This window comes from Corvus cornix, chromosome 5 (genome assembly GCF_000738735.6).
Source record: "Corvus cornix cornix isolate S_Up_H32 chromosome 5, ASM73873v5, whole genome shotgun sequence".
NCBI classification, from domain to species: Eukaryota; Metazoa; Chordata; class Aves; order Passeriformes; family Corvidae; genus Corvus; species Corvus cornix.
The window spans coordinates 47,385,241-47,399,534 of NC_046335.1; the positions used below are offsets into that span (position 1 = coordinate 47,385,241).

At 54.3% G+C, this 14,294-nt stretch overlaps 1 protein-coding gene across 1 annotated transcript; it reads right to left on the bottom strand.

Moving 5' to 3' along the window:
- Positions 1-1,924: 1,924 nt before the first annotated feature.
- On the bottom strand, positions 1,925-12,759 carry IFITM10 (interferon induced transmembrane protein 10). Its single transcript, XM_010397903.3, has 3 exons — positions 12,674-12,759; positions 11,275-11,689; positions 1,925-2,826 (listed from the first exon to the last, which is right to left on the bottom strand). Exons 1-3 carry the CDS (start codon positions 12,697-12,699, stop codon positions 2,677-2,679), a joined length of 591 nt encoding a protein of 196 aa, XP_010396205.1. The 5' UTR covers positions 12,700-12,759; the 3' UTR covers positions 1,925-2,676.
- Positions 12,760-14,294: the final 1,535 nt, after the last annotated feature.

Here is a 14,294-nt window from a genome sequence, read left to right on the forward strand (position 1 = left end):
CCTGGTTTATTAAACCAGCATCCATTTTCCTGCAGATAAGATGGTCCGTCAGGGGAAGGGATGATGATAACTCATTTGTCACACTTGTTAAGTGTAGAAAAGGCTGGCTTTGGGTCACTTCCAGTTTTGTGTCAGCTCTGCCTTTATCTGAGCAGCCCCATGCCTGCATGCCAAGCAGGGTGGCTCTCTCCTGCCTAGCACAGGAGATGGGAACGGTGGCATTGTTCCTGCAAGATTTACTGGAGCTGGGGGTGGTGTCTCAGTGCAAAAGCACTTGCAACATGGCTCACAGGAGTCCCAGTTCATAGGAATGCACTCATTATTGCAAGAGATGCCATTGGTCCCTCAGGTATCTATGCCTGCAGCCTGGAACCCCTGGCACTGCACACATGGCAACCCTGTCTGAGATATCCCCCGAGCCCATCCAGCTCCACTTGTGTTTGGTCTGCAAAGCTTGAGAGGTTTGATGGGGAAGGATACCAAGCCAAGACCTTGGACACAGCGAACGGGAGCTTGGTGCAGGTACAGGGGGCGGGAAAAGGGGTTACAGCCTGATCTCTGTGCCTCTCCTAACCATGGAGGACCTGGGGATGGTTGGTCTGGGTCTTGCCTAGGGTAGCACTGTCCCAGCAGGATATAATTTGCTCCAATTACCAGGTGCCAGTTCAGGGTGGCTGCAATGTGAGTCATTTTGGCTCTACCCTCTTTGGGGGCATTGCCATCATGACAGGCCACCTCCTTCCTCAGCCTGGGATGAGGACTGGCTGTAGCCCTTACATGTGTTAGGATGGCCATGACCACTCCGGTCTTGCTTCAGGGAAGGGAGCAAGAAGCAACCAAGAGAGGCTGGGAAGAGTATAGACCTCTGGATGAGTGATCACAGAGCAGTTCATGGCTGAGATACTTTCAGGGCACCATACATTGCACTGCCAACTGAAACTTCGCTGCAAAACAGACTCCTGATCTGGTCTGGTATGGAAATGCATCCAGTGAGTGAGGAGCAGGGAGGACTGCAGGTCTTCCTGCCCATAGCTCCCTTTATAAATGAAACCCAGGATGGGATGAAGGTGTGGAGACCTGAGCAGGAAGGAGGTGACGTCTCATGATGCTTTCAGGAAAGCATCTTCATGATCAGTCTCCACATCTCACTATGGCACATCCCTCACTGAGCACAGCCTGCTGATTTAACCATGCACTCAGCAGATGATGAAGTGTCCCATGACAGCCTGTCTGCATTCCCCATCTCTTGCTTCACCTTTGCTTTCAGGGTGGGTGCAAAGGTGGATCCTGGTGCCTTCTCCTGGCTCCATGGCTGGTCTGCAGTGATTGGTGCCCCTTGGCATGAGGTCATCTTACAGCTGGAAAAAGATGAGGCAGCTGTGGCACATGAGATGAGATGAAGGGTCAGAGGGGCTGATAGGCTGTATTTTAGTTCTGGTCTTGCCATTAATTTATGGGTGTTTTCAAGTCAGGGTGTGTTGATTTGCAGCACAACAGGCAGCCGCAGGCAGCTATCGGGCAGGGCTCTGAGCTCCTGCCTATTTCAGTGGCAAACGCACGTCGTCTCCGAAATCTGGCTCTTCGTAATGACCCTGGGAAGTGCTGCAGTAGCAGCAGGTTCAGACTGCAGCGATTTATTTCTCTCTTCAACGTTGGTCCTAGCAGGGGAGGGGGGCCCTGCCTGCTTGGCTGCCTTTGCCTGCTTGCCATAGATCTTCCATCAAGGAAGTCACCGAGGTCTCTGCTCTTAAATCTGGGTCTGCACTCTCCTTCACGGCTGCATGCGGCCCTGACCTACAGCAGCATCCCTCACTCCTGCTTTAAATCTCTCCCGAGCAGCTGCTGGTGACATTAGCATTTTCTCTTGCCAGCCCATAGAGACCAGGAGCTCAGCCCTGCTAAGGAAGGAATTAGCCCAGCAGCATCACGTATCAGAGGTATCTTTTTATTGACTGTTTACAGAAATACAGTAGCACTCCACTTAGGTGGCTTAGGCGAGTTCTCCAGAAGGTGCCTTCCTTCTCAGCACTGCTGGGAGATCCCAAGGAGAAACCTGCCCTTTAACACTTTGGGGCTTCTCTGGAGGCTTTGGAGCTCCCCAGCATGAACTTCCTAACACCTTCAGCTCTCCAGGGGTTGGAAGTTGTCTGAACCAGTAGATGAAATTCAAGAGAAGAAAAGGAAAAGAAACCCCCCACAAGCTGGGGGTGGTGGGGCGGTCTGAACACACCTGATATGTTGTGAGCCAGCCCTGCCATGATCCCCATCCATCACTGTATGTGTCTCCAGCTCCACAGGACCCCCCTGCTCCCCAGAGCTCAGCTGCCTGCCACCAAGTGTGCGTAGCTCTGGGCTTTGCACGCTCTTTTCACACAGCTTGTTGGCCATAAAATAAATAAAATAAATATTTCTTGGTCTATTTTTCTTCCTGTACATGTGTAAGAGTGAGACCCTTTCCTTCAGCTCTTCACATACCATTTCAGGGCAAGAAGGGTATGCTCAGCTGGGCTGATAAACTAATTTAACTTTTATTTATGTATTTAATCAACTTTTTTTTTTTTTTTTTTGGCAATCAGGGTGTAGTGGTTGGTTTGTTTTGTGTGTCCTTGCTACAAGAAACTGCAGACACTTCTGGCGTAGAGGCATTTTGGCGGCAGCAGCTGCTGTTGGCCTCACTCAGTAGTCAGTGAGAGGGTATCGCAAGAAGATGAAGATAAGGATGATACAGAAGGTGGCAAGGGCTGAGCTGGTGATGTTAAAAAGCCGGGCTGTCTTGGCATCTTCAACTGCTCCATTTAAGTCATTGAGGAGTTTCTTATCCCGGACCTGAGACAAAAAGATAAATAAAGTAATTGCAACACATATGAAAGACATAACTTGTCTCAAGCAGCAGCCACAAAACCCAGTGCAGCTGTACGTGGTTACCTGTACAGCAGATGAGGGCTGGGCTGGGCCTCTTTGTATTTGAGCACGTCAGGTGCCATAAAACACCTTGAGGTGAGGTTTGCACCCCATCTCTGCTATGGGTTGAGCTTGTGAAACCAAGCACTGTAATACCTGTGGGCTGGAAATTCCTGGAAGCAGAGAAGACCTGAAAGAGTGACCCATTGCTGTTACCAACCAGGCAAACCAGGGCCCCATGGTCCCCGGAGTGGGGCAGTGCCATTTGGAGCCTGAGGGTGCACAAAGGAACTGCGATGCCATTGTGCACCCCAGGCACATGGGCACTAAAGCACACTTCCCACCGTGTCACGGCCCCCTGGCCCTGCAGGCCCTGCAGGCTCAGCCAGCCCAAAAGGGAGAAGGCTGGCTGCAGTTTCGGTGTGCATCCCCGTGCCTCCGCCTGCACTGAGGGGCTGAGCGGGTGAAACCTGGCATGGCACGCTACTGCAGCTCCCGGGCTGCGCACGAGCCTCCAGCATATTAAGTAGTCCTGGGTTAATGAGTTCCTTTCCTTTTGCAGGTCTTATGCGGATTGTGTAGCATCCCTGCCACAGGCAGTTTTCTATTCTGACAGCACGGTCTGCTCCCTTCATTATGCTGCAGGCTGGGACTTTTATGGGCTTTCCTTGGGACAGCTCTGCAGTGGGCGATGATTGTGCACATCCATGTCACTGGCCTGTCCCCACCTCCTCCGGGCTGCCAGGCAGTGCATGGCACTGCCAGGCAGCAATGCCACTAGCAGGCATTACCGACGTACTAGCGACAGCATTACCAGGCAGCAGATGGCACTGCAAGGCAGCAGATGACACTGCCAGGCAGCAATGGCACTACCAGGCACCATGTGGCATTACCAGGCAGTGGATGGCACTGCCAGGCAGCAGAAGGCATAGCCAGGCAGCACATGGCACTGTAAGGCAACGATGGCATTGCAAGGCAGCAGATGGTACAGCCAGGCAAGGATGCTGCAAGCAGGCAGAGATGGCACAATGAGGCAGTGAATGGCACAGCCGGGCAGTGACAGCACAGCCAGGCAGGCAGCGATGGCACGGCCAGGCAGCTGATGGCACTGTCCACCAGCAGCAGCTCTGCAGTTTGATCCCAGCAGAGGAGGGGTCAGACTCCATTGCTTCCTAGCAGGGATATGTCCCTGTCCCCAGGCTGCCCCTTCAGCCAGCACTCAGCAGACTCGGGCAGCTGGAGCCACAAGGATGTGGGACAAAAGCACCAGGACACTTGACTCTCATCCATTTCCTGTATCCAAGCGGGGTGCTCAGGGTGTGGCAGGGCCTGCCCCATTGCCCGCTCTTGGGTGGGGGCTGTGGGCAGCAGGGCTGCGAGCCCTTTGCCTGCCCTGCTGCCAGCAGTGAGAGCCCCGCCGGGCACTGCCAGCCAGACACCGGATGCTGGTGGCAAGCTGCAAAAACCTGCACCAGAGTCAGACCGAGGAATATTAAAAGGCTTTTATCGATCAGGAGCTTTCCAAAAAGACTCTGCGACGGATTCAGACCACATCTTACGGACTTTTCTCTCCTCCTCCTGCAGCACTTACCCACGGGACTGTCCTGAAAGCCTTCTGCAACTTGCTGGACATGGGGAAGGGTTGCTGAACCCCTCATTCCCACTGAGTCATGCTGGTTCATGGGGCATCCAAAACTGCATCTCAGACCCTCAAGCAGCACTGCTCTTCTCCATCACACCAATGAGGACCTCTCTGCACAAGCAACCCCTGATCTTCTGAACTGTGGGTAGGGAAGCTGCTGTTGGCATGAGGCCCATAGGATCTGGTGCTGGCAGGCACATAGGCAAGAATGAGACTTTTTTTCATACTTGTATTAAATCAAACGGTGCCAGGTCTCAGCCTCTTGATGTGCCCTACTCATGGGAGCTTGCAGCTGGAGCTGGGGCCATCTACCCATTGCTCTGCTGTGGAGTGCTTAGCTCACCATCCTTCTGGGATTGAGAAGAAGGGACAGTCACAAACTGCATGTGTCTTTGGGGCATGCTTGGCTGGAGCTCTCAGCAGAGGAGATGATCTCTGGGAAGGCAGCAAGCCAGCAGCACGGGAGCCCACATGCCTTTCTGTGTCAGCTGAATGTCTGGCATGACTCACATTTGAAATTATTCAGTAAGTTTTAACATCCTCCCAAAACCCCTGGGCTCAGCAGCACCAGGCATTTGGCACCTCCTCACGAACTGGTGAGAAGCCCCAGAGGGGCTGGATTCAGGCCAGAAATCCCGATTGCTGCTCCCAGCAGACTCTTTGAAGCTCTTACACACTTCCCTCTTCCCAGCGGTGGGGCTGCTTCAGGCAAAACCTACATGGAGCAAATGCCTTTTGCCCCATCCTCCACTGCAACCCAGTGCTCTTTGCCACAAGCAAGCTGGCGTTTGCTGCCAGTGTTTGCCAGGCAGACAGAGGTTTCTCCAGCAGACCTGCACAGCCAGCACACCGAGCTCTGCAACCCTCCCACAGCCAAGCTGCTTTACCTTTGTGAGGCCAGTTCCTCTTGGCCCCAGGAGCTCCCTCCTGCTCCTCACCTCCTGTTCCTCCTGTCCCTGGGGCGCTCTACAACCCTAATTTCCATGCTCAGCCTTCTCCAGTGCTCCCAGCAGCCTCTCCCAGTAGCATCTCCCATCTGACACCAACTCACACTCGTGACCAGTGCTTTAGCCCTTTCCCACGACACACTTCAGCAGCGCCTCTCCTTGACTTTCCCATGGCTCTCCCTTTGGCCCTGCTCCTGTCGTGCTGCATCTGTGGTGAGGGGTGCCTGGGGCTGCCCTCTCCCCAGTGACACCATTCCCTCACAGTTCCTTTTTTTTTTGTTCCTTCCATCTCTTCTCTTTCCTGTTGTTTGGGTCCAAACAATGGTGCAATGGCTGCCTTTGACTCCTACCAAAGGACATCCAGCTGCCTCCTCTCCCTGCACCTCCAGCTGGTTCCACCCACACATTCCTGCCAACCCCTGTGGCTTCAGTGGTCAGCCTCATGAAAATCATCCCTGATTGCCCATAATCGTTTATATTGAAATGGAGCCTCTAAGTGCCAGACAAATGCAAGGGCCCCTGTGGCACAAAAGTGCAATGAAAAGGAGTTTCTCCTTACAAACCACTCACAGCTCCAGCCTCCCACATCTCTCCAGGGCAGCCTCGCCTCCTCCTGCACAGCCTTGCACCCCCAGATGCTTCCAGATGTCTCCCTTTAATGTCCTGCTGTGGCAACTGAGCCAGGCTGTGGAGGAGCTCTCCTGGAGAGCAGGGAAGTGTTTCAGCTCCTTCCCTGCTTTGTCCTTAAGGAGACGCTGGTGTCTTCCTTATAGCCCAGCTTCAGCTTTTCCTATCTTCATGCTCCTGTGGCCACTGTCATCATAATGTGCTGGCAGCTGGTGCACGAGTTTCTGGGAGCCCTGGAAGCTGATTCCTTCCATGGCCAGAGAGATTAATCATGGTGAGGGACAGGTCCTCAAGGTCACAAGGCTGAACCCCCACCCCAGACCCAGGTGTGGTGTTTTCTTAGTCACAGGCTCTTCTCATCACTTTGACCCTTCTTACCTTGCCTAACACTAGATGGGGATTTTTGGCCCTGCTTTGCAGTGAGATGATGGGTGTGAGGATAACTACATCTGCTGACTGGGGTTTCCCTGGGCACCTCCAAGCACTGCGTGGTGGCCACCTTGGAGTTTCCCTCCTGGACAAGGCAGAGCTCACCTCTGATCCAGGCTGGCAACTTACACAATTTCTTTCTTCTTCCATGCCTGTCCTTACATGAAACACAGCCAGCTTTTGTGCTCTAACATGGAAACCTTTCTCCTCTCCTTTCCCATCAGCAAAAGGAAAGGTATGGCCTTTCTATCCAACCATCCCTACTTGCCTGTCGCCTCCCTGCTGCTCACCTTGTCTTCCAGTATCTCCATCTCACTGTCCTCTGCCTCCAGTGTGCCAGTGCCCAAGGGTTCTTTCGCTCCTCCCTCTCATCCCTGTCCTTTGTTTCCTTGGTTTTTTTCTGCTTCCTCTCCACGTGCTCCCCTTGGCTCCTACCACCCCACTGCCTTCCCCAGCAGTCACCTCCCCTCTCTCTGCCCTGAGGATCAGCCCCTCTCATTTTTGGGAGCAGCAAACTTGCTGCTCTAGTAAAAAGTGCTGCCTCAGCTTGCAGAAAGAGACGAATGGTTTGTTGATAACGAGTCTAATGAGGCTGTTTTTAAGGCAAGGCTGGAAGTCCACAGCTGGTTGTCAGTAAACCCATTTCTATGCAGAGCTCCATGTCCCTACACAGAAGGAGCTCTGGAGGCGATCCTTGGATTTATTTGCTCTGTGGATTGCTCAAGAGCTCTCCAGCCCACGTGCCTCCACCACACCGGCACTGGCGTCACGGGACTGTCACCCCTGCATTTCACCCACCTCCATAAACCATTGCTCCTTCTGAAAAGCAGGGTGAGAGCCTGCCTGAGAGCTCGGGTGTGGCAGCTTCTCAGGGTTAATAAATAGCTGTGGATTTGTTCTGGTCCGCTTCAACTCAAAACAAGGAAGATCAACAAGTGGCAAGAGGGGAAGGCAGTCGTGCCCACAGCTGTGTGCTAAGGGCTGGGCAGAGAGTGGGCAAGAGAACTTGGCATACTTCCATGACCTCAAAGGGCAAGAAAACTCTGCAAGCAATGCTGTGGGCTGCTGGTGAGGCTTAAAAAGCCAGCAAAGCTCCTTGGCATCTTCATGTCTATAGAGCCACAGCGAGGCATCCGTACTGCGGCTCATCTGAGATCCCAGCTCCTCTGATCTACTGCCTCATGGCACAATGGGTACACAGAAGGACTTGGCTCACCCCGACAGTCTCCAGAGACGAACCTCTGAACAACTGAAGTGAGATCTCCTGCCACCAGGCACTGATGCATCATTCATTACCACTTGGAGCTGGGAAAGGGGAAGGGAGGGAGCTGCTGAATATCAGACCACAACATTTGCTTCTGATCAAAACCAACTGAATCCAAAGTGTTGCTGTTGGAGTGATACTTTTATCTGTGCTCGGCTGGGGTTAGGGTTACTTCAGGTTTTCTAACTTCTCTGTTCCTGCTGTTGATCTCTTCTCCCCCAGCATCCAGCACACACAATTAGATGCGAATGCCTTGCTTGCACTCCGGGAGACTGACCTTGAGAAGCTTGAGATGTTAGAAAAGACCCCTGGAGGGATACATGAGTTGTGTGACCCCATTGCAGCCCAGCAAGCTGTGTTTGCTGAGGATCTGGCCTGCTATGGGGGTAAATAAAGATGAGGCGTGCTGGCACGGTCCTGCTCAGAGTTCTTGGCTGTGACATCTGTCACACACAGAACCTGCCTTGTATGTCAGTTTCTGCCCTCACCTGACTTCATGTGTTTCTTTCTTCACAAATTCTTTGGTGCTGGGGTGGGGGATTTTGGCATTTTTTAGTAAATGGTTGTCACCATGAAATAGCATTTCCCTGCAGAAAGAAATCTAGAAGGCTGTAGCTAGCATGCAAAAGGCCAGGCAGACATGCCTGTTTTCCCAGATGTGACTGAAACCAATAAAATAGGGCATGAGGAAGGAGACAGCTTTACAGTAATATTCAAGTGCACCAAGGGTATATCTGTCTTCCAGTGTGGGCATTATGCTGCTGAAACCAGAGAAAATGCTAGGGTGTGCTAAGATATATACTGACACATCTCATGGACTTGGGACACAAAGGAGATACTGCTTTATTAACAGTATGAATCTGTCAGATGCAGGTGACCTTTATGACAGGGAATTGAAAATGCTATTTCTGATAGTGAAAATTGTAATTCTTGAAGTTGCTGGATGTTTCAGTTATTCAAAGGAAGTGTAAAAGCTGTAACCCAGCTTAACTTAACGGCATCAGTGCACTGATGGCCCTTGAGGAAACCTGTGTGGCTGAGGGCTCTGCTGTGAGGGGTCCCAGAAGAGGCTCAGGGAGGGGAAGGTGCAGCTTCACTCCTCTCCCACGTACATAGAACCTAAGTCAGTCCCTTCAGAGCACAGACATGCTAGAAAGGCCAGACTTAAATGCCTACTGCTCAAATGTCTTTACATTTAATTGCAGAGAAACAAGAGAAGTCTGTTTAAAGGGGTATCTGTCCTTAGGGCATTTCTTGCTCCTGTTTTCTCTGAACTTCTGGGAAAAACATTATTGACGGTGAAAGAGAAGAAAACATGCTTCTGGAGAAATAACCATAACACCCAGCCTGGCTGGGGTGTTGGGAAGATCCCTGCAGTAATGTGGGTAAGGAACACAGCTGCCTTTCTGAACATCCCAGTCTTCCCCAGGACAGACCTGCTATTGCCCCAGCATCTGCATTGCCTCTCACCACCCACCCCAACAGCAGCTCATGACAGCACTCCGCATCCCTTCAGCCACTTGCTAGCTTTGTCCTCTGCCTCTGAGGGACATTTTGTTTCTATTTTCCCCTTGCCACAGAGTCACAGCCACTGGGGAGCTCCAAAACCAGAGCAGAGTTATTTCTACCCGCTCAGTGCTACCTCTGTTTGGGTACCGCGGTTACATCCCATCAGCTACCGCCTTCTCAGCCTGAAAGCCAAGGCTTGTTTTTGACAGCCATCTTCTATTCTCCTTTCTCTGTTTTGGAGCAAATTTGCCCATTTGCCTTCCCTCACTACTGCCTCTTCTTTTCATGCTTGAGTTTGTGTCCTCTAGATCTTTGCAGACAGATGCCGAGCCTACGCCTCTATTGTGGTGCAAGGCCCTGGGTTACTTCTGGGCTTTGCCCTTCCTTCCACCCCATGTCAAGGATAGTGAAGGGTTCAGCCTCTAAAAACTTTGCAGGTAGCAGACACTACTCTATCCTGTCGCCTGGGGATGGGTCAGCCCTGTCCTCAGGCTGTCCTCCCCCCACTGCTGCAGCAGCAAGGGACCACATGTACCCAGACAGTCATGGTAGTCTCTTCCACAGGAAAGACGTCAATCGTTAAAGGCAAATACAGACAGGAAAGGCTTAAAAATAAGGAGGAAGCCAGTTTTTTCTTCCCTTGCTGGATCAAGGTGTGGGGGGTGCTAAGGGACTTGCTCCCCCCACTCACGTAAGGCTGCTGCTGACTGGATTTGCCCTTTACTCATGGTGATGCTTTGCCCCAGGAAGATTTAAGTTATTAAGTGCCTCACTCAGGCAGCAGCAGAGCCTCCTGCACAGGCAATGGATGAGAGCTCGCCTCCCATCTTGGGGAACGAGAAACTGAGGCAGGCACCACAGGGCCAGTGCTGGGTGAGCCCAGGACACGGGGCCACAGACTTGTCCCTGAGCCTTTCTGATGGAGACCCTGACAGCGTTGGGAGCAGCCTCCTTGTGGTGCTGGGTGCTCACAGTCCAGCTCACAGGAGCTGTATGGGTTTAATTGATCTGCTTCTGTGACAAAGTCCGTCTGCACCCTGGCCTTCCTCTAAATGCTGCCTGCCAAAACAAATCAGCCAGCTCCTCTCCGGGCCACCCAGCCGCCCCAGGCTCTCTGCACATCCATTCAGTTAGTTTTGCATCTGGCAGGCAGGGAAGGGGAGGGCAGCCCAGGCCCCTCTCTCCTGGCAGCTGCCAAGGGGCTGCCTGTTTGCCAAGCACCATCCCTGCCGGGCTGCTCTCCCCTGCAGCTATCAGGAATAATAACCTGGTCCCATTCCCATCATGGGCTGTGCTCCACGCCATCACTCTCTCCAACAACACAGCTCTCTATCCCTCCAGCCCCGACACTGTGGGAAGCCCCCCACACTCTCTTCCACCTCCTCACCATTCCCATGATGCTGGCAGGTCTCCAGGACTTGTTTTGGGATTTATAGGGCTTGGGGTGGGGGAAGCTGGCCACGAGCTCTGGTGTTTTAATTAGCGAGAGGGCAAGAAAGAAACAGGCAGGATTGCCCTGCACTTTGTAAGCTTCTTACCCCCTGCAACTTGCCAGCTGATGGCTGATCCTGGCTGGCTGCTTCTTACTGTTCCTGCCTGACCATCCAGTGCTGCTGGGTCCTCTCCTGATGATCTCTACCAGCCAGGATCCCGAATAAGGGACCTAGTGCCAGCGTGCCTGCAGGTGCAGCACGAGCCAAGCCAGCCCTGTGTTGCCTGCTTGTCACCCTGCCGCCACGGTACAGAGGAGCCTCTGAGGGTACCTGGAGCAAGTGAAAGCACCTCTTCCCCACCTGAAGTAACATCCCAGGCTCCTCAGCTCTTCCCGTCCCCATCCCCATTGTCTGCAACCTCTCATTTGGGTGGCAAAGATGTGTTTCACATCAGGCACAACCCCCAAACGCTTCCCCCCTGCCCGGTCGCCCCTTACCCCGTGCCTCGTGCTCAGTACTCACTTTCAGTGAATAGGCCAAGGCGATGAAGCCGAGGCAGCAGAAGTTGAGGTATACAAAGTTGAAGATAGACCAGAGATAGTAGTCGTTCACCTCGGTGGTGTCAGGATAGATTTCGATGACAGTGGTGGGGTTGGTCATCGTCTTCTTCTCCACCGAGTGCTTGCACGGGACCGCTGGCCGCAGACTGTCCCCTTTGCAGCTCTTGCTCTCCATGAGATAAACGGCAGAAGAAGGAGACAGGATGGGCGAAGCTTGCCGGAGAGCTGGGGGCTTGGCGATGCAGGCGAAGCAGCCCTGCGGGGGGCCTTGAGGGGGTCTCGGGGTCCAGGCCACCCCCTCAAAGGGGCATGGCGGGCCCAAGGGGGGGTCCTGTGTCCTCTCCGTGGTGGCTGCCGCGGCGTCACCGCGCTCTGCCCTGGCAAAGCAAAAAGCCCCCCCGTGAAAAATGGGGGTGAGGGGATGGAAAGGCTGGGGGCAGGGGGAGAAGAGAAAGGGGGCAAGGAGCAGACAAGGGGAGACGTGGGGGGAAGGCAGGAGAGAAAGAGAGGGACCGGGAGACAGAGGAGAGAGCGGGGAGAGGAGTGAGGGAGTGGGCAGAGGAGAGAGGGAGGAGAGTAGGGCAGGCAGGAGGGGGAGGAGGGAGCACCGCTACACCCGGGGACCACGACGCCGCCGCCTCGGCGCGGAGCTGCCGCCGGCCCCGGCCCGCGGCGGGGGCAGAGGCGCGGGCAGGGCGGGCAGCATCCCTCCCCCTCTGCCACGGCCTCCCCCGCCGCTGCCCGCTGGCCTGCGTGACCCGCGTTCCACTCACCACGGGGGAAATAATCTTTTTTTTTTTTTAAAAAGGAGACAAATAAAAGCAGAAAGAAACACTTGGGAGGCGCCGGGGGGCTGCGAGGGAGTTGCCAGCCGGCCGCGCTGCAGCCCCCCGCAGCCCTGCCCGCCCGCCTCTGTCTGTCGGTCTGTCGGGGCCTTCTCCTTTCTGTCCCATGCCGGGATGGGAGCCGGTGGCTCGGCTGCGGACGGAGCGGGTCTCCCGGTGCGGCAGAGCAGCCCGCCCCTCCGCCCTCCCTCCCTCCCTCCTTCCTTAGTGGAGTGGGTATTTGGGGGGGGGATTTTTCTTTTCCTGAGTCCTAGTCTCTGCGGGATTCCAGATGTGATTCCATTTCCCGGTCCCTTCCACCTGCCAGCAGGTTTCCCATACCCCCCTCCCCCGCCCTCTTTTTTTTTTTTTTTTTTTTTTTTTTTTTTTTTTTTTTTTCTTTTTTTAGGATATCGTGGCTGGAGAGGAGGAGGAAGAGGAGGAGGGGAAGAGAGGATGAAGACAGATGATGGGAAAGGGGATATTGGAAGAAGTTCCCCTCCACCCTAGCTTTGCAAATAGGAGAGACTAGTCCACCTCTGGCTGCCCGTCCGTCCGTCCATCGGTCTCCTCCGAAGGCATCAGGAGAAGCGAGGGATACTCACAAGGAGGGATGCGGGGAGTCGCTGCATATCCGGCTCAGCACTGCCTCCGGCTCGGCTTCCTCGGCGCTGGAGTTGAAGGAGGAGGGGAGGGCGGGGAGGGGGCACCCATGGACTAGGGGTGGGCAGGGACGGAGTTAGGGGATGGGAAGGTCAGCCTGCAGCCCCCTCTCTCCCCCCGAACATGCTTCACGCAGGAGAGCTCCTCCGTGTCTCAGCCTTTCTCCTCGTGTCCCCCCCACTGGGACGTCACCTCCTGCTTGGAGCATCCTGGTATCGCCCCGCTGGAGAAGGGCATCTCCTGGGCCCCGGCCCAGAGGCTTCCCCGAGCATCAGAAGGGGATGCTCGGCCCTGTTCTCCCCATTATCACCCACAGAGACCTTTGCAGCGGGGACTCGCTGCAGCCTTGTTTGCGGGTTCACTCCTATGGACCTGGGTGAAAAACTAAAACAAGTGTGTCAGGAGTGCCTGGGGAACCGGAATTAACAAGGGGAGGTGGTGGTGATGCAGTGCTGTGGGGAAAAACGGGTTCTGATCTTGAGGGGATGAATGGAAAGGGGATAAATCCTGTGTATGAGGTAACAGATCCTGCTGGCACGGAGCAAATCCCAGTGCAGGCAGGGGTGGGAGCACTCCGGCAGCAGGATCCACGGCATGTGGCTGCTTTGGGGGAGGGGGGTGGGGGTGTCATGAAGGCTGGTCAAGCCCGGGAGGATTTGGCCGTGCCCAGGCTTAGCACAGGATCAGGGATGTGCTTGCTGCCTCCCATTGTTAACACTCTGGAAGCTGCATGGAATCCCAGTCCTAGGGTGCTGCAGTAGCGTCCCCCCAGGGACGTGATGATGGGAGAGCAGCTGGTGCCGTGCAGGGACAGCCTGCAGGTCATTCAGGAGGATGCAGCCGTGGCACAGGGAGGGTGAGGACAGAAGGACACTCCATGTCCCCCCGCAGTGACATAGCCTGGCGCAGGTGGCCTTGTTGCAGCAGGCAGTTCAGCTGTGGCGCTGGGGAAGGGTAGCAGAGAAATCCCCAGGGCAGTGGAAACACGGTGGGTAAAACAAAAGTTTGTGTGAGCAGAAACTGCAAGAGAAGGGAAATCCTCTGGAAATGCCTTAAGCCTACCCGCAAAGTGCTGAGCTAAGAAATAAGGATGTAATACACTCAGCTCTTCACAGGCAGGTTTGGCTCCAGTGTAGGGGCACCCATGCCGTGTTCATCCCCCTGGGCTGGTGTGATGTGCGGGAACTTCTTGCACATCCACAGGTCTCTGAGGCTGGAGGGGGTACAGTTTCCATGAGACCAGTTTAATCCTTCTGCAGGTGCCTGCATTGGCTAAAAAAGGACAAATTGCCTTCTGGTTCAGGATTTATTGCTGCTGGAGTGGCGTTGGGTCCTGCCAAAGTAAAGGAGGTTTTATTAGTGCTACAGCCTGTGATGAGACCCAGGTCTCTCTCCAAGAAGCTGCTAAGAAACAGAGGCAGTGCTAGGGTGAGACTGATACTCCTGTGGGATTAAGAGGTTTGCAGGAGAGGCAGAGCCATGGCCAGCTGTCGTC

Coding starts and splice junctions, on each gene's coding strand:
- IFITM10 (XM_010397903.3), bottom strand. CDS start 12,699: ATGGACGGACGGACGGGCAGCCAGAG. Junction 11,690..12,673: donor GGACGGACGGGCAGCCAGAG/GTGGACTAGTCT, acceptor TTGCTTTGCCAG/GGCAGAGCGCGGTGACGCCG. Junction 2,827..11,274: donor CCTTGGCCTATTCACTGAAA/GTGAGTACTGAG, acceptor TTTTTGTCTCAG/GTCCGGGATAAGAAACTCCT.